The sequence below is a fragment of the Solanum stenotomum genome, unplaced genomic scaffold (genome assembly GCF_019186545.1).
Source record: "Solanum stenotomum isolate F172 unplaced genomic scaffold, ASM1918654v1 scaffold18271, whole genome shotgun sequence".
Lineage (NCBI taxonomy): Eukaryota > Viridiplantae > Streptophyta > Magnoliopsida > Solanales > Solanaceae > Solanum > Solanum stenotomum.
The window spans coordinates 1-19,975 of NW_026024956.1; the positions used below are offsets into that span (position 1 = coordinate 1).

At 35.9% G+C, this 19,975-nt stretch overlaps 3 protein-coding genes across 3 annotated transcripts in view; all 3 read right to left on the reverse strand.

Moving 5' to 3' along the window:
* Positions 1 to 1,958: 1,958 nt before the first annotated feature.
* On the reverse strand, positions 1,959 to 13,234 carry LOC125850632 (receptor-like protein Cf-9 homolog). Its single transcript, XM_049530493.1, has 4 exons — positions 12,601 to 13,234; positions 11,782 to 12,312; positions 10,045 to 11,709; positions 1,959 to 2,632 (listed from the first exon to the last, which is right to left on the reverse strand). The coding sequence occupies exons 1-4, from the start codon at positions 13,232 to 13,234 to the stop codon at positions 2,121 to 2,123; spliced, it is 3,342 nt and encodes a 1,113-aa protein (XP_049386450.1). The 3' UTR covers positions 1,959 to 2,120.
* A 2,272-nt stretch (positions 13,235 to 15,506) lies between these two features.
* LOC125850636 (receptor-like protein 9DC3) lies at positions 15,507 to 16,130 on the reverse strand. The gene has a single exon (XM_049530500.1). The coding sequence runs from the start codon at positions 16,116 to 16,118 to the stop codon at positions 15,507 to 15,509; it is 612 nt and encodes a 203-aa protein (XP_049386457.1). The 5' UTR covers positions 16,119 to 16,130.
* A 10-nt stretch (positions 16,131 to 16,140) lies between these two features.
* LOC125850635 (receptor-like protein Cf-9) overlaps positions 16,141 to 19,975 on the reverse strand; it is an 8,863-nt gene continuing 5,028 nt past the window's right edge. The window contains exons 2-3 of the mRNA XM_049530499.1: positions 16,197 to 17,680; positions 16,141 to 16,155 (exon numbers count right to left, since the gene is read on the reverse strand). Of these exons, the coding sequence (XP_049386456.1) occupies positions 16,141 to 16,155; positions 16,197 to 17,680 (1,499 nt within the window). The remainder of the gene's footprint in view (positions 16,156 to 16,196; positions 17,681 to 19,975) is intronic.

Sequence of the window (19,975 nt, forward strand, 5' to 3'; positions counted from 1 at the left end):
TAAATGTGTTACACATATAATTCAGACAAGGACTTAACCAAATAGTTTTTTGCATTAAGTCAAGAAAGATAATAAATAATGAATGTAAATGTGTTACACATATAATATAATTCAGACAAGGACATAACCAACTAGTTTTGTTGTGTTAAGTCAATAAACATAATGAATTATGAATGTAAATGTGTTACACATATAATTAAAATAAGGACTTTACCAAATAGTTTTGTTGCGTTCTCATTCCACTTGTCCAAATCTAAAAAGTATAATGACTATTTCGTGTTGCTCCCCAAAGAAAAAAAGAAGTTAGATTTATACTATATGATAATGTAAATGAGGATCTCAAGTAATGAGATTGGAACAGAAATTATCCACAAACTATTGAGTCTGTACTAATAATTAATATGGGTGTGGTTTAGCGGACAATGAAGTAGATGAAACCATAAGAGATCTGTAGGGTTCAAATCTTAGAAGAGACACAAAAATACTAGTGATTTCTTCCCATAAGTTAGAAATCTGAGATAGAAAACATCCATTCGTATGCTGGTGCTGGTGTTGGCTTGATATAATTAGCTTTAGGGACATCCCACACTCTGCCTTCACTTCTTTCTCGAGCTTGATTATATTAGGGACAACGGATAACGTATTCTCAAGTTCAAAGTTTTATTCATAATAAAGTCCCTCTTAGATTCTGTGAAGTGAGTATTATTAGTTTGCAAATTGTACAGTAAGTAGATAGGAATCCAAGAAATGCATAAACTTCATTCAACACACTACTAATTTTGTGTTCCAGTTCTTCAATGATTCTTGCAAGCCATTTCGGATTTCCAGCTGAAATCATGAAACATACTACATATAATCCAATACATAGTCCAATTTCATAGCTTATAAGATCAGCTTTCCAAAAAAATATTGAGAAATTCAGTATTGCTTTCTTGATCGTCAAGCACAGATATGATACATATGTATAACTTGCCTCTGATAATAGATCACTGCCACAACCTTTCGAAACTGGAATCCACGCAATTCATCATTACCTTCATATGAATTACCCTCAAAGGTATGAAATTAAGGTCCTTGAGGGATACATCTGTGGAGAAAATTGTGGGAGACTCGATAATTTTCCTTGTTAATTCTCTTTCCCTCTGTTGCATCAAAAATATCTTCCTCCGTCAATTCAGCTTTTTTGAATACTCTCTCTCTCTCTTTTCATCAACAGAAAGACTATCTAGTCGGTCGGTAGAGAATATATGATGCCATACACTTCATTCAATGCATTTGGACTCGTATACATGACTAACTTACCTCTTTCATCCAGAAACACACAAAACATAAAGAGTGAAGGGTCAAAAACACATCTGAAGTATCTCGATTTTCTGTGTTGCATACTTGAACAATCATGTGCGTGAATTTTCTACCTCATGAACTATCATCAACTGCTTATTGAAACACAACTTAACTATCAGTTGTTTGACTTTTCCTACTTGAAATATCACCATAGCGAAAAATACATTTCATTTTTTTCAATCGAATGTCTCCTCAGGGACACACACAATGTTTATTTTCTTTTTTGGTACAATGGAAATCTACACATAGTATTTCATTGAATACGTTAAAACATTACATAACTTAATATATCATCAATATTCATAATATTACATTTCCTGAACTTAATAAAGGAAGAATAAAAAGCCTACTTATAAACCATAAGCTGCAGTTTCTGATATTATTGCATCTCTGATGAGCATTCCAACAAATTCTTCAACAACCACCTGCATGTTTGAATTTGTTTATTTACTGTCTGATGTTTATATTTACACAAAGAAAGTCAAGTCTTTTATTTTATGCTAAAATGAAATTACAATTTGAAAGAAAGTTATTAAGTCCGACGAATTTTACTTTTGGTTCACACTTGAAGAATTACTTGTTAAACCAAGCCTCTAACCAGATAATTGGATCACAGGTTCCAACTAATTTTGGACAGAGAAATAAGCTTTGTAGAGCATTCAATTAGTTGCTGATATAACTAATATGAAAATATTCAGATATAGTTAGCTGCAATAATCTAAAGCTCAAACTAGAACTTAACTGCATACCTGAATTTTTAACTCTTCTACATGCGATTATTTGCTTCTTCTGTAACTCCTTTGCTTTCGCTGCTTCTTTCTTCTTCCCATCATAATTTTATGCTCCAGCTCCACAATAATTCTTGCAAACCATATCGGTTTTCCAGTTGAGATCATGACATATATAATGGATAATCCAATACAAAGTCCACTTCCATAGCCCATAAGAGCAGCTTTCCAAAAATCATTCAGAAATTCAGAGTTGCTTTCTTCATCAAGCTCAGATCCGGTATCAGTTTTCTCTGATTCTGAATCATTATCATCACTACCACAGCCTTTTGATAGTGGAAATCCACGTAATCCATCATTACCGATATATGAATTGTTCTCAAAGGTCTGAAATTGATTTCCTTGAGGAATGCACCCTTCGAGATGATTGTAGGAGAGATTTAAGACTTCAAGAGAAGTAAGAGAAGCAAATTGTGCTGGTATCTCTCCTACAAGATGGTTACTTGACAGGTCCAATGATTCAACTGAAGATAATCTTCCAAGTGATGGCGGTATATGACCTTGCAATCCATTATGAGATAAATTCAGCACACGAAGTGCAATGAGATCTCCCATAATACTTGGAATATTTCCTTCAAATTTGTTGTTTGAAAGATCAATAGTGATGTACAAAAACAAGATTCTCACAACTTCAAACTCCAATCCCTTGGATACAACAGCTACCGTATCTTGGTAATATCCATATCTTGGTGCTACCATTGACGGATCAATTGTCCTCATGGCTTTCAAATGTTGAAATAGACTCGTCGGTAAGTTTTCCGTGAAGGCATTGGAAGAGATATCCAACATTCGAAGCTCAAGAAACATGTTTTCACTTCCTAAAGTTCTAATGGGTCCATGCAACTTATTCAATCTCAAGCTTAAAACTCTCAACTTAGGAAGAGTTCCCAACCACACCGGGAAGATGTCGTTAAGGTGATTATCTCCTAAATCAAGAACTTGCATCTTTTTGCAATTGACCAAAGATTGGGGAATTTTCCCCTTAAGTTTATTGCCATGCAAGTTGAAGCTTCTAAGTGCTCTAGCTCTAAAGGTGGTTGGAAGAGTTCCAGAAAGATTGTTGTGTTGCATATCCAGAACCTCAAGATGACCACTCATGTTGCCAAAACATTGCGGAATTGTTCCCTTTAGATTGTTTCTACCTAAATCTAGAATATGCAGTGATTTTAAATTGCAAATAGATGGATGGAGCTCTCCACTGAGATTATTATGTGACATTATCACATACTGGAGGGCACTGATATTACCCAAGCATTGCAGAATTTTTCCTTTCAAGTGGTTTCTCGACAAATACAGGATTACCAGTGATGTTAAATTGCAAATAGCTGAAGGAATTTCCTCAATCAGATTGTTGTTATTGAGAGACAGAACATGCAAGTTTCTCAAATTCCCCAATGTAGCGGGAATAGAACCATAAAGCGAGTTATTGCTTAAATGTAAATCATACAAGTTGGTCAAATTCCCCAATGAAGCAGGAATAGATCCATTAAGAGAGTTACCGTTCAAGCGTAGATCAGTAAGAAACCTTAGGCAACCTATTTCTTCAGGAATAAAGCCAGAAAGTTGATTCTCATAAAGATACAAAAGGGTCAATTTGGTCAAATTCCCCAATGAAGTAGGAATAGAACCATTAAGAGAGTTATTTTTCAAACTTAATCCTACAAGAGACCTTAGGTAACCTATTTTTTCAGGGATAGGACCAGAAAGGTGATTATCATGAAGATGCAGAATAGTCAAGTTGTTCAAATTTCCCAATGAAGCAGGAATAGAACCATTAAGAAAGTTATCGTTCAAACGTAGATCAGTAAGAAACCTTAGGTAACCTACTTCTTCAGGAATAGAGCCAGTAAGGTAATTACTACTAAGATGCAGAATAGACAAGCTGTTCAAACTCCCTAATGAAGCAGGAATAGAACCATTAAGAGAGTTACGGTTCAAACATAGATCAGTAAGAGACCTTAGGTAACCTATTTCTGCAGGAATGGAGCCAGAAAGGTTATTTTTATAAAGATTCAAAAGTGACAAGTTGGTCAAATTCCTCAATGAAGTAGGAATAGAACCATCAAGAGTGTTAGAACTCAAATCTAGCTCAGTAAGAGACCTTAGATGACCTATTTTTTCAGGAATGAAACCATTTAAATGGTTGTCAAAGATATGGAGGATCTGAAGCTTGGCTAGTGAGCCAATTTGCGTTGGGATTGTGCCTGAAATCTGATTATTCGATAAATCAAGATAGATAAGATTAGTGAGTTTACCAATTTCAGGTGGAATGGTGCCAGAGAAATAGTTCATGCTAATTTCAAGATACTCAAGAAAAGGGAGAGATGAAAACGGAAAACCATCAAGTGTACCAATGACACTAGTATTTCTAATATTCAACTTGCTTACCTTACCGTTAAAGCATATAACTCCGTACCAGTCCCTGCATGCATTAGACTTTGGCTTCCACGAAGCCAATAAGAAATTATTCTGGTTCTTGAAACTTGTTTTCCATTTCAAGAGGGCAGTTGCTTCTTCGATGGAAGCAAAAGTAACTGTAAGGAGATATAAAATAGTGAAAACCTGAAGTAGAGAGAATATTTTGCTTGGAATCATCATCATATTTTGAGTTTATTATTTTGGGTTTTCAAATTTTATATTGTATGAAACTTATCATTGAAGACCAAACAGAAACGTGTTTTCTCCAAATGTTGTTGTCTGCTCTTTCTCTCATTCACACTTTAACCATTTCTGTCTGTTCATATGTAATTTGGGTTGTTTTCTTTTTGTCTTTTTCAAATTCTTATGCATGTGCTACACATCTATCAAACAGAAAATAAATTCCCTAAATAGGAAAACAAACTTTAAAAGGATAGAGAATCATCTTTTTAGTTTTGTTATTAAAAATAGAATTATATATTGTGTTACTTTCTCATTTACCTTCATCACAAAATTTTGAGGATAATCTCACCGATGGTCATTTCTAAATTAACTCTTCATAACAATACGAGCTATTTATTAAACATACTCTTTGTAACTGTTTTTGTGACAATAAAGTCATTAAACTATGAGTTATTCCCCCTGAAAATACCAAATCACTGAAACCAGGGGTGGAGCTTATGTGAAAAAGGGTCATTTCTAAGAATGGGTATCTTGATTTTTTTTTTCTAAAAATGTGCACTTTTGCCTGAGGTCGTATGTGATTCACGTGCGTCTGGTACAAATCTCAGCTAACGAATGTCTGGCATATGGCGTAAGCAGCAAATCCCATTCTGCAAATGCAACTTAAAAAACACATTTCGGAAGTTCAGTACAGTGCGCTCAATAGGTTATACAGATTACAAAGCCTTACTCTCAAAGGAATACCATCAAAAATAAGTGCAGAAACAACCAACAAGAATAGGTGAAGAAACGATCAACTCATCTCACATACGTATTTGAAAGATAAAATAGTCCTGAACGATATTATCAGTTGCTTATCTCAACCAGTTACTTGTCATTCTGAATAAAATAGTTCATTAACAATCTCGCCACTGTGACATCATAACTGATTATTTCTTTTTCTGTAATTCCTTTGCCTTCGCTGCTTCTTTCTCCTTCCCATCATTATTTTGTGCTCCAGCTCTACAATGATTCTTGCAAGCCACATCAGTTTTCCAGTTGAAATCATGAAATATATTATGGATAGTCCAATACATAGTCCACTCCCATAGCCCATAAGAGCACCTTTCCAAAAATCATTCAGAAATTCAGAATTGCTTTCTTCATCGTCTAGTCCAGAAACTGTATCATTTGTCTCTGATACTGAATCATCACCACAGACTTTTGAAAGTGGGAATCCACGTAATCCATCATTACTTTCATATGAATTGTTCTCAAAGGTCTGAAATTGATTTCCTTGAGGAATGCACCCTTCGAGATGATTGTAGGAAAGATTGAAGACTTCAAGAGATGTAAGAGAAGCAAATTGTGCTGGTATCTTTCCTACAAGATGGTTACTTGACAGGTCCAATGATTCAACCAAAGATAAACTTCCAAATGATGACGGTATATGACCTTCCAATCCATTATGAGATATATTCAATATGTGAACTGCAATGAGTTCCCCCATGATACTTGGAATCTGCCCTCCAAATTTATTACTTGAAAGATCGATAACGGTGTACAAATACAAGATTCTCACAATTTCACGCTCAAACCCCTTAGATACGACAGCTACCGAGTCTTGGTAATATCCATCAGTTCCTTCATAATGTGGTGCGTTCATAGTTTGATCAATTGTCCTCATGGCTTTCAAATGTTGAAACAAACCCGTTGGTAAGTTTTCTGTGAAGGCATTGGAAGAGAGATCTAACATTTGAAGATTAGGAAATATGTTTTCAATCGTTGGAGTTCTAATGGACCCATGCAATTCATTGGATCTCAAGCTTAAAACTTGCAGCTTTGGAAGAGTTCCCAACCACATCGGGAATATATCAATGAGATGATTATCTCCTAAATCAAGAACATGCAACTCTTTGCAATTGGCCAAAGATTGGGGAATTTTCCCCTCTAGTTTATTGCCGTGCAAGTTGAGGCTTCTCAGAGAACTTCCAAATCTAGAAGTTGTTGGAATAGTCCCTGTAAGACTGTTGTGGTGCATATCCAGAACCTGGACGCTACTGATATTACCCAAACATTGCAGAATTGCTCCCTTCAAGTTGTTTCTCGCCAAATCTAGCATTACCAATGATGTCAAGTTGCAAATAGATGAAGGAATTTCTCCACTAAGATTATTTTCTGATAAGAAGAAGTATGTTGTGGAATTTGGTGGCATAGATAGGGACCCTTGAAGAGAATTGGATCGCAAATCAATTGTTTTTAGAGATTGAAAAGGAGTTAAGTCNCTCTCTCTCTCTCTTTATGTTCATATTTTATCAGAGAAAATATTGTCATGCATTCTCAAGTCAATGCAAAAGTCAAATTTGAGTTGTTCTATTTTTTTCTTATTCTTTTATACATGTGTTACACATCGTACACAAAATAAATTCCCCCAAAAGAAAAAAGAAATGGCTTAATGGAGTAGATAATCATCTTTTTATTTTTTCTCTTAAAATATAATGGTATGATTTTTATATATTTATGTACTATTTGCATGTCCAAATAAAAAAAACATACAGTTGATTATCAATATAGTCGCTGAAAATTATATTAAGTAACAAAAGAAAAAGGGCATGGAATAATATTTTAATTCAGACAAGGACTTAATTAACCAAATAATTTGTTGTGTTATCAGACAAGATCACATGGTTTATGAGTATTTATGTTTGGTTCTCATTTTTTATCTCTAATGTAGTACACATGTTCCATCTTAGATAAATAAATTTCTACACTGCATTAACATTTCTAATGTACTTTTTATTAGACTGAAACGAATTTAAGTAAGGCGATATGACTAGTTATGAAAATTTATATAGCAGATATTGTTAATTTCTCACATTATTACTTAACTATTGATAATAGGGAAAATGCATAAGTACCCCCTCAGCCTATGCCCCAAATCCCTGAGACACATCTAACCTCCCCGAAATTATTTTATATATAATTTTCTACCCCTTTTTGGCCTACGTGGTACTATCCTTGAAAAAATTGTCAACACGCGCTAGGCCCACAAGATAGTGCCACGTAGGCCGAAAAGGAGTAGAAAATTATATATAAAATAAGTTCGGGAGGGTAATAGGACCTTAGTAAAGGTTAGGTGTCTCTCAGGGATTTTGGACATAGGCCGGGGGTAATTATGCATTTTCCCTTGATAATATACTATCCATTTTTAACAACCCACCCTAATGATTTGACCCATTCGAGAAAGAGAACCGACCAAATTTTTTAATATATAAATTTTAAACCAATAAAGAATTATTTTGGTTGTTGAAATAATCATCATATTTTATTTTTTATAGTCTTATTCACACTTTGTCTGATCATATTTTATTGGGAAAATGCATAAGTACCCCCCCAACCTATGCCTGAAATCCCAGAGACACACCTAACCTTTACTAAGGTCCTATTACCCCCCGAAATTATTTTATATGTAATATTCTACCCCTTTTTGGCCTACGTGGCACTATCTTGTGGGCCCAACGCATGTTGACAAATTTTTCAAGGATAGTGCCACGTAGGCCGAAAAGGGGTAGAATATTATAGATAAATTAAGTTCGGGGGGGTAATAGGACCTTAGTAAAAGTTAGGTGTGTCTCTGGGATTTCGGGTATAGGCTGGGGGGTACTTATGCATTTTCCCTATTTTATTAGACAAAATTTGTCATTGTCATGTCAATTTTTTTGTTTTTTTGCTTTTCTCTTTCCTTTTTTTATCCATGTGCTACACATCATTTTTCAAGTAAAAAATACTATCATATAGAAAATAAATTCCCTCAAAAAGAAAACAAGATTAAAAAGAAATGCATAAACTTCTTCATTGAATACATTAATTTGCTTCTTCTTCTTTTCTCTGCATAATAATTTTGTGTTCCAATTCTTCAATGATTCTTGCGAGCCATTTCGGATATTCAGCTGAAACCATGAAACATACCACATATAGTCCAATTTCATAGCTTATAATTGAGCAGCTTTTCAAAAAAATATTGAGAAATTCTGTATTGCTTTCTTGATCTTCAAGCACAGATATGGTATATATATAACTTGCCTCTGATAATAGATCACTGCCTCAACCTTTCGAAACTGGGAATCCACGCAATTCATCATTACCTTCATATAAAGTTAATAATGGAAGAATAAAAAGTCTACTTATAAACCAAAAGCTGAAGTTTCTGATATTGTTGTATCTCTGATGAGCATTCCAACAAATTGTTTTTTTTTTTTTTGGTAGAATGGAAAATCTACACATAATATTTCATTGAATACATTAAAACATTACATAACTTGATATATTATAATATTACATTTCCTAAAATTAATAAAGGAAGAATAAAAAGCCTTCTTATAAACCATAAGCTGCAGTTTTTGATATTATTGTATCTCTGATGAGCATTCCAACAAATTCTTCTCCAACCACCTGCATGTTTGAATTTGTTTATTTACTGTCTGATGTTTATATTTACACAAAGAAAGTCAACTCTTTTATTTTACACTAAAATCAAATTACAATTTGAAAGAAAGTTATTAAATCCGGCGAATTTTACACTAAAACTAATTATCTGTTGGTTCACACTTGAAGAACTTGTTAAACCAAGCCTCTAACCAGATAACTGGATCACAGCTTCCAACTAATTTTGGACAGAAAAATAAGCTTTGTAGAGCATTCAATTAGTTTCTGATATAACTAATATGAAAATTCAGATATAGTTAGCTGCAATAATCTAAAGCTCAAACTAGAACTTAACTGCATATATACCTGAATTTTTAACTCTTCTACATGCGATCATTTGATTCTTCTGTAACTACTTTGCCTTTGCTGCACTTCTTTCTCCTTCCCATCATTATTTTGTGTTCCAGTTCTACAATGATTCTTGCAAGCCATTTCGGTTTTTCAGTTGAGAACTTGATATATATTATCGATAATCCAATACATAGTCCACTTCCATAGCCCATAAGAGTAGCTTTCCAAAAATCACTCAGAAATTCAGAGTTGCTTTCTTCATCAAGCTCAGATCCGGTATCAGTTTTCTCTGATTCTGAATCATTACCATCACTACCACGGCCTTTCAAATGTGGGAATCCACGTAATCCATCATTACCTACATATGACTTGTTGTCAAAGGTATGAAATTGATTTCCTTGAGGAATGCACCCTTTGAGATGATTGTAGGAGAGATTTAAGACTGCAAGAGAAGTTAGAGAAGCAAATTGTGCTGGTATCTCTCCTACAAGGTGGTTACTTGACAGGTCCAGTGATTCAACCAAAGTTAATCTTCCAAGTGATGGCGGTATATGACCTTGCAATCCATTATGAGATAAATTTAGCATGCGAAGTGCAATGAGATCTCCCATAATACTTGGAATATGTCCTTCAAATTTATTGTTTGAAAAATCGAGAGTGGTGTACAAAGACAAGATTCTCACAACTTCAAGCTCCAATCCCTTTGTTACGACAGCTACCGAGTCTTGGTAATATTCATCTCCTTCATCACTTGGTGCATTCATCGTTTGATCAATTGTCCTCGTGGCTTTTAAATGTTGAAACAGACTCATCGGTAAGTTTTCCGTGAAGGCATTGGAAGAGATATCCAACATTCGAAGCTCATTAAAAATGTTTTCACTTCCTAAAGTTCTAATCGGTCCATGCAACTTATTCGATCTCAAGCTTAAAATTCTCAACTTAGGAAGAGTTCCCAACCACATTGGGAATGTGTCGTTGAGGTGATTATCTCCTAAATCAAAAACTTGCATCTCTTTGCAATTGACCAAAGATTGGGGAATTTCCCCCTTAAGTTTATTGCCATGCAAGTTGAAGCTTCTAAGTGTTCCAGCTCTAAAAGTCATTGGAAGAGTTCCAGAAAGATTGTTGTGTTGCATATCCAGAACCTCAAGATGACCACTCATGTTGCCAAAACATTGTGGAATTGATCCCTTTAGATTGTTTCTACCCAAATCTAGAATTTGCAGTGATGTTAAATTGCAAATAGACGGATGGAGCACTCCACTGAGATTATTATGTGATATCATCACATACTGGAGGGCACTGATATTACCCAAGCATTGCAGAATTTTTCCTTTCAAGTTGTTTCTCGACAAATACAGGATTACCAGTGATGTTAAATTGCAAATAGATGAAGGAACTTCCTCAATCAGATTGTTGTCATTGAGAGCCAGAACTTGCAAGTTTCTCAAATTCCCCAATGAAGCAGGAATAGAACCATTAAGAGAGTTATCGTACAACTGTAGATCAGTAAGAAACCTTAGATAACCTATTTCTTCAGGGATAGGGCCAGAAAGGTGATTGCCATCAAGATACAAGACAGACAAGTTGTTCAAATTCCCCAATGAAGCAGGAATAGAACCATTAAGAGAGTTATTGTACAACCGCAGATCAGTAAGAGACCTTAGGTGACCTATTTCTGCAGGAATAGGGCCAGAAAGGTGATTATCATAAAGATACAAAAGGGACAAGCTGGTCAAATTTCCCAATGAAGTTGGAATAGAACCATCAAGAGTGTTAGAACTCAAATCTATCTCAGTAAGAGACCTTAGGTAACCTACTTCTTCAGGAATAAAGCCAAATAGGTGATTACCATCAAGACGCAGATTAGTCAAGTTGTTCAAATTCCCCAATGAAGCAGGAATAGAACCATTAAGGGAGTTATTGTACAACCGCAGATCAGTAAGAGATCTTAGGTAACCTATTTCTGCAGGAATAGGGCCAGAAAGGTGATTATCATAAAGATACAAAAGGGACAAGATGGTCAAATTCCCCAATGCAGCAGGAATAGAGCCATTAAGAGAGTTATTGTGCAACCGTAGATCAGCAAGAAACCTGAGGTAACCTATTTCTTCTGGAATAGGGCCAGAAAGGTGATTATCATAAAGATACAAAAAGGACAAGCTGGTCAAATTACCCAATGAAGTTGGAATAGAACCATCAAGAGTGTTAGAACACAAATCTAGATAAGTAAGAGACCTTAGGTGGCCTATTTCTTCAGGAATAAAGCCAAATAAGTGATTAGCATCAAGACGCAGATTAGTCAAGTTGTTCAAATTCCCCAATGAAGCAGGAATAGAACCATTAAGAGAGTTATTGTACAACCGCAGATCAGTAAGAGACCTTAGGTAACCTATTTCTTCAGGAATAGGGCCAGAGAGGTGATTATCATAAAGATACAAAAGGGACAAGTTGGTCAAATTACCCAATGCAGCAGGAATAGAACCATTAAGAGAGTTATTGTACAACTGTAGATCAGTAAGAAACCTTAGGTAACCTATTTCTTCAGGGATAGGGCCAGAAAGGTGATTACCATCAAGATACAAAACGGACAAGTTGGTCAAATTCCCCAATGAAGCAGGAATAGAACCATTAAGAGAGTTATTGTACAACCGTAGATCAGTAAGAGACCTTAGGTAACCTATTTCTTCAGGAATGGGGCCAGAAAGGTGATTATCATAAAGATACAAAAAGGACAGGCTTGTCAAATTTCCCAATGAAGCAGGAATAGAACCATCAAGAGAGTTAGAACACAAATCTAGCTTACTAAGAAACCTTAGGTAGCCTATTTCTTCAGGAATAAAGCCAAATAGGTGATTAGCATCAAGACGCAGAATAGTCAAGTTGTTCAAATTCCCCAATGAAGCAGGAATAGAACCATTAAGAGAGTTATTGTACAACCGCAGATCAGTAAGAAACCTTAGGTAACCTATTTCTTCAGGAATAGGGCCAGAGAAGTGATTATCATAAAGATACAAAATGGACAAGTTGGTCAAATTCCCAAATGAAGCAGGAATAGAACCATCAAGAGAGTTATTCTTCAAACTTAGCCCATCAAGAGACCACAGGTAACCTATTTCTTCAGGGATAGAACCAGAAAGGTGGTTATCATGAAGATGCAGAATAGTCAAGTTGTTCAAATTCCCTAATGAAGCAGGAATTGAACCATTAAGAGTGTTAAAACTCAAATCTAGCTCAGTAAGGGACTTTAGATGGCCTATTTCTTCAGGAATGAAACCATTTAAATGGTTGTCAAACATATGGAGGATTTGAAGCTTGGCTAGTGTGCCGATTTGTGGTGGTATTGTACCTGAAATCTGATTACTCGACAAATCAAGACAAATAAGATTAGTGAGTTTACCAATGTCAGTTGGAATGGTGCCAGAGAAGTTGTTCATGCTAAGATCAAGATACTCAAGAAAAGGGAGAGAAGAAAATGGAAAATCATCAAGTGTACCAATGACACTAGTATTTGTAATATTCAACATGTTTACTCTACCGTTAAAGCATATAACTCCATACCAATCCCTGCATGAGTTAGAACTTGGTGTCCATGAAGCGAATAAGGAGTTGTTCTGGTTCTTGAAAGTTGATTTCCATTTCAGGAGGGAAGTTGCTTCCTCGACTGAAGCAAAAGTAACTGAAAGGAGATATGAAAGAGTGAAAAACTGAAGTAAAGAGAATATTTTGCTGGGAGACATCATCATATTTGAGTTTACTATTTTGGATTTCAATGAACTAATTGTGGAGGGTTCATAGGATTTTATATTGTACCTAACTTATCGTTAAAGACCAAATTTCGGCTGCTCTCTCTCTCTTTGTGTTCATACTTTATCAATGAAAATATCGTCATGCATTCTCAAGTCAAAGCAAAAGTCAAATTTGAGTTGTTCTTTTTTTTGTCTTCTTTTTTTATGCATGTTATACACACCTACAAAGCCATCATACAGAAAATAAATTTTAATTCAGACAAGGACTTAACCAAATAATTTTGTTGTGTTATCAGACAAGATCACATGGTTTATGATGTATATATGTTTGGTTCTCATTTTTTCACCTCTAATGTAGTAATCTTAGATAAATAAATTTCTACACTGTTTTAATATCTCTAATATACTTTGTACTAGATTAAAACAAGTTTAGGTAAGACGATACGACTAGTTATGAGAATTCATATAGCAAATGTTATTAATTTCTTACGTGGTTATAACTCAACTATTGATAATATACTATCCATTTTTAACAACCCACCCCAGTGATTTGACCAATTTGCAAGAGAGAACCGACCCAATTTTTTAATATCAGAGTCGATATATAAATTTTAAACCAATAAGGAATTATTTTGGTTGTTGAAATTATCATCATATCTTATTTTTTTAGTCTTATTCACACTTTGTCTGATCATATTATTAGACAAACTTTGTCATTGTCAAGTCAATTTTTTTGTTTTTTTCTTTTTCTCTTTCCTTTTTTTTATCCATGTACTACACATTTTTTTTCAAGTAAAAAAGACTATCATATGGAAAATAAATTCCCTCAAAAAGAAAACAAGATAAAAAAGAAATGCATGAACTTGTTCGTTGAATACATTAATTTGCTTCTTCTTCCTTCCTCTGCATAATAATTTTGTGTTCCAATTCTTCAATGATTCTTGCGAGCCATTTCGGATATCCAGTTGAAACCATGAAACATACTACATATAATCCAATACATAGTCTAATTCCATAGCTTATAATAACAGCTTTCGAAAAAATATTGAGATATTCAGTATTGCTTTCTTGATCGTCTATATGGTATAATTTGCCTCTGATAAATAGATCACTGCCACAACCTTTCTAAACTGGGAATCCACGCAATTCATCATTACCCTTAAAGGTATGAAATTAAGGTTCTTGAGGGATGCATCCTTGGAGACGATTGTAGGAGAGACTCGTTATTTTTCCTTGTTAATTCTCTTTCCCTCGGTTGCAGTACCCAAAATATCTTCCTCCGTCAATTCAGCTTTTGATCAACAGAAAGACTATTGAGTCGGTAGAGAATGGATGATGACATACACTTCATTCAAAGCATATAAACTTGTATACATGACTAACTTACCTCTTCCATCCAGAAATTTACAAAACAAAAAGAGTGAAAAGGTCAAAAACACACCTAAAGTATCCCTGATTTTTAGTATACCTCAACTATTAGGTATGTGAGTTTTCTACCTCATGAACTATCATCAACGACTGTTTATCAAAACACAACTTAACTATCAGCTGTTTCACTCTTCCTACCTGAAATATCACCTTAACGAAAAAATGCACTTCATTTTTTCAATCGAATATCTCTTCAGGGATACACATTAGATTCATTTTCTTTTTTTGGAACAATGGAAAATCTACACACAATATTCATTGAATACATCAAAACATTACATAACTTGATATATCATCAATATTCATTATATTACATTTCCTAAAGTTAATAAAGGAACAAAAAGCCATAAGCTGCAGTTTCTGTTATTGAAAGATTTCTAGCTCTTCTAGCTCAATCAATCTTGCCATAACTTCTTCTTCTAGGACACCAGCTCCTCACTGTAATCCAAATATCTTAGTTAAACGTTAACTGAGGCTGATCCTTTTAAGAATCTTCTACTTATATAAATTATTGGAAATGAAAAACTTATTAGTATAGACTATGGAGCATCAATTAGTAAAAGAATAAGATATTAATAGCAACAATAAACTAAAACATCAGTGTCGAATTTACCTCATGTTCTGAAATCAAAACTTATAACTTGTCTAGAAGTGATTATTTCTTCTTCTGTTATTCCTTTGCCTTCCCTGCTTCTTTCTCCTTCCCATCATTATTTTGTGCTTCAGCTCTACAATGATTCTTGCAAGCCATATCGGTTTTCCAGTTGAAATCATGAAATATATAATGGATAATCCAATACATAGTCCACTCCCATAGCCCATAAGAGCACCTTTCCAAAAATCATTCAGAATTGCTTTCTTCATCGTTTAGTCCAGAAACGGTATCATTTGTCTCTGATACTGAATCATTACCACAGCCTTTTGAAAGTGGGAATCCACGTAATCCATCATTACCTTCATATGAATTGTTGTCAAAGGTATGAAATTGATTTCCTTGAGGAATGCACCCTTCAAGATGATTGTAGGAAAGATTGAAGACTTCAAGAGATGTAAGAGAAGCAAATTGTGCTGGTATCTCTCCTACAAGATGGTTACTTGACAGGTCCAATGATTCAACCAAAGATAAACTTCCAAGTGATGACGGTATATGACCTTCCAATCCATTATGTGATATATTCAATATGTGAACTGCAATGAGTTCCCCCGTGATACTTGGAATCTGCCCTCCAAATTTATTACTTGAAAGATCGATAACGGTGTACAAATACAAGATTCTCACTATTTCACGCTCAAATCCCTTGGATACGACAGCTACTGAGTCTTGGTAATATCCATCAGTTCCTTCATAATGTTGTGAGTTCATAGTTTGATCAACTGTCCTCATGGCTTTCAAATGTTGAAACAAATCCGTTGGTAAGTTTTCGGTGAAGGCATTGGAAGAGAGATCTAACATTCGAAGATTAGGAAATATGTTTTCAATCGTTGGAGTTCTAATGGACCCATGCAATTCATTGGATCTCAAGCTTAATACTTGCAGCTTTGGAAGAGTTCCCAACCACATCGGGAATATATCAATGAGATGATTATCTCCTAAATCAAGAACTTGCAACTCTTTGCAATTGGCCAAAGATTGGGGAATTTTCCCCTCTAGTTTATTGCCGTGCAAGTTGAGGCTTCTCAGAGAACTTCCAAATCTAAAAGTTGTTGGAAGAGTCCCTGTAAGACTGTTGTGGTGCATATCCAGAACCTGGAGGCTACTGATATTACCCAAACATTGCAGAATTGCTCCCTTCAAGTTGTTTCTCGCCAAATCTAGCATTACCAATGATGTGAAGTTGCAAATAGATGAAGGAATTTCTCCACTAAGATTATTTTCTGATATGAAAAAGTATGTTGTGGAATTTGGTGGCATAGATAGGGACCCTTGAAGAGAATTGGATCGCAAATCAATTGTTTTTAGAGATTGAAAAGGAGTTAAGTCCACACTTGTCAGCATGTTGTGGGATAGATTAAGACTGTTCAATGAAAACATCCAGTTAGATGATGCCCAATCTGGAAATCTTCCTTGAAGCTTATTATTAGAAAGATCCAAGTGCTCAAGCTTCTTTGCGGATCTTAGAAACTCCAATTCTTTCACTTCACAGGCAGCCAACTGTAAGTACACAAGTGATTCAGGCAAAGTAAAATTAACTTTGTTTTCATTTGTGAATGAGATACTATTATATGAAATACCAAGAGATGAAAGATGTTTGAGGTCTGAAAAGAAGCTGACATCCACACTACCACTAAAATTATTGAAAGAAAGATCAAGAGTTGTGAGGTTCACAAGGTTTTGAATTGACTCGGGAAGATGGCCTTGCAGCTGATTATTGCCTAGATCAATAGATAATAATGAATTGGACTTGATATCCTCAAGCTTACCAGAAAAATGGTTATTACTCAATTCTAAATCAGTTAGTGAAGGAAGGGAGAATATCGATGATGGTATTGTTCCATTTAGGAAGTTACCTGCAAGGAACATATACTCTATGCGAGTGAGATTAGAAAGAGATTCAGGAATAGGCCCCCAGATATTGCAGAAAATAAGAAACAAATTATTCAGTGAGGTTAGATAACCAAGAGACTCAGGCAAATAACCAGAAAAATTCACTCCTTGGAGATTTAAATCTGTGAGAGATGCGCTGCTGTTCCATTTGGTCTTTGGGAAATAACCATTGAGTTGATAATTGATGGATAAGTCAAGTATTTTTAGTTTGGGGAGGTGAAAAATACTCTCCGGTATTACTCCATACAACTCTGAATGCCCAAGCACCAGCGTTGTAAAATGAGAAGAAAAATTAAGAGGAATGGTGGAAGAGATGCTTACACCACTAAGATCAAGCACTCTTAATAGGGTCAAATTATGAAGGAGCAACCTAAAATCATGGGCTGCGAGTCTTTGCACAGTGTTATAAGATGTCGAGAGAAGAAGAGATTGTAACTTGTAAAGATGAGAGATTTCAGAAGGAATTTGACCTGAGAAATAGGAGTCAGAAAGATCAAGATATGTCAAGCTCGAGAACCTGCCAAATTCAGGCAGGATGTTGGAATTAGAGAAGTTATTCACAGAAAGATCAAGCCTTTGGAGATGAGAGAGTTGGAATAGGCTGCTATTGGAATCAATCTTCCCTACAAGACTGTTGCAACTGAGATCAAGTTCAATGACATGGCCAGTCATCTCATCGCATATCACTCCATCCCACGAGCAGCAATCTATGCTCATATTCCNTAGAAAGAACGACCCCGGGGGTGATGGTATCTCCAATAGGATTCAATCCAACACAACCACCGTGGAATGCCGTCCACTCTAAGAAATCACAGAAAAGGCTCCAAGCCTATACTATCTCAATCCCACGCCTCTGGTGATGCACTAAACCTTCGAGAATGCGTCGGAACCGCAGAATAAGAGGGAGAAAATACAGAAGTGCAGCAAGCAGCGATAACGCCTAATCTAAGGCTCAAACTATTAGACTCAAGTCTGCTACTCCAGTCTACAAGGAGCTAAGTCATCCGAATGACGTTGGCAGAAAGTCAAGGCTATCCAGCCCACACGGGTCATAAGTCTAAGGCAATGCTAGCCTAACCTAGACTAAGGACATCATGCTTACGGTTAAGGATGAATAAGGCATACAATACAAAGCATGCAAGCATACAATTACATTTAGCACATAGACATGCAACTCTATTAAACCGAATAACATGATACTATACCCGAAATATGGCCAATCGATCCTAACATGAGGTATCTAATCAAAGTAAGGTAGTAAACTGGTACCCACCCCAATTCACTCCAATCAACGTGTTTTTATACAATTAAGCTCAATCTAAAAAAAAGGAAAGCCGTAGCCTACCTTAAGGCCAATCGCGCGCTCTCCAAATCACTTTACCGGAGCTTTTCCTTTCCGAACAGTCTCAAAACGCTGCCCCGCTATCAAAAATAGAGTCACAACGTTACAATGGTCATTTAGACACCAAAATCATAACAAACGGAGACGGATCAATTTTGGAGTTAAAACGGGAATCGTGGGACCCGCACCGAACTGTCCGAATTTGACTTCGTCAAGAGACCCTAAACAGCACTCCAAACTTGTGTTCCAAAATGGAACACAATCCGAGGCTCAAAACATAGCAAGAAACTACACTTTAAACAACTAATAGAAACCCTACTGCAGCAGTCCAAAAATCAAAATAAACGAAAATCAAAAGGTGCCCAGCACTTTTTGAACACTCTACGATGAAGCCACGACAATTCTCAACACGTGGGACTTCGAATCACCCAAAACCGAGCTAAAATGAGTGAGATATGACCAAAACAAAAATTCCAAAAACAAGGACTCGAAAACAGTACAGCAGTCAGGTTTTTTGCGAAATTACCTCAAACGGGAACCCCAAACCACTATCCGAGCTCACCAACGCGTTGCCCTCGAAAAATCTCACAACTTTGCCTTTTGAATCGCCCAAATCGGACAAAAGATGAGAGAGTTAAGAGAGTTTGAGTTTGGGAATGTGTTGCTGATTTTCTGCATTTATTGCAGAAAATCTGCAAAAATTTCCAAAACTGTAACTCCGACGGGGTGCTCCGATCTCGTTCGGAACCCCGTACGCGCAAACGAGATATGCAACCATACCAAATTTGATATTCCAGACTCAACGGCGCAGTCAAAATTTCCATCAAAGGTCATTTCGATAAAAAGTGGGTCCCACTTCCAAAGGCCATTTTAAGTCAAAATCCACCAAAGGGCTCGGAAAGAAATCAGAAACCTCGGGACACAAAAAAAGGGTCAATCTAGACCAAACTCGACATTCCGGAGCTAACTGCACTGACGGAATTCTCATCCGAGCGCGTTTACTCAGAATGTTGACCAAAGTCAAACTTAAGCGAAAATTCAAAGGCTAAAACGCCTAATCACACCGACTCACACTGAAAACCTCGAGAGTCATGTCGACCATGCTACTAGCCTAAAGTGACCTTTCCGGAGCTGATGGAATCGTCAGAATTGGATTCCGATGTCATCTTCTTGAACTTTTGATAAAAAATGATCATTCAAGGTTCATAAGCTCCAAAACACAAAAACTCACACCAAGACCAAACGAACGACCAGGTGACCGAACTGTCAGTCCCAGCAAGTCGTAAATGACTTGGGGTCGCTACACGGACGCTCTAAACGACACACAGAGGGCAGGAAACAAAAATGACTAAGAGGGTCATTACAATACCCACTACTAAAAAGGACTTTCGTCCGAGAAAGTAAGGGTCAAGAAGTACCTGAA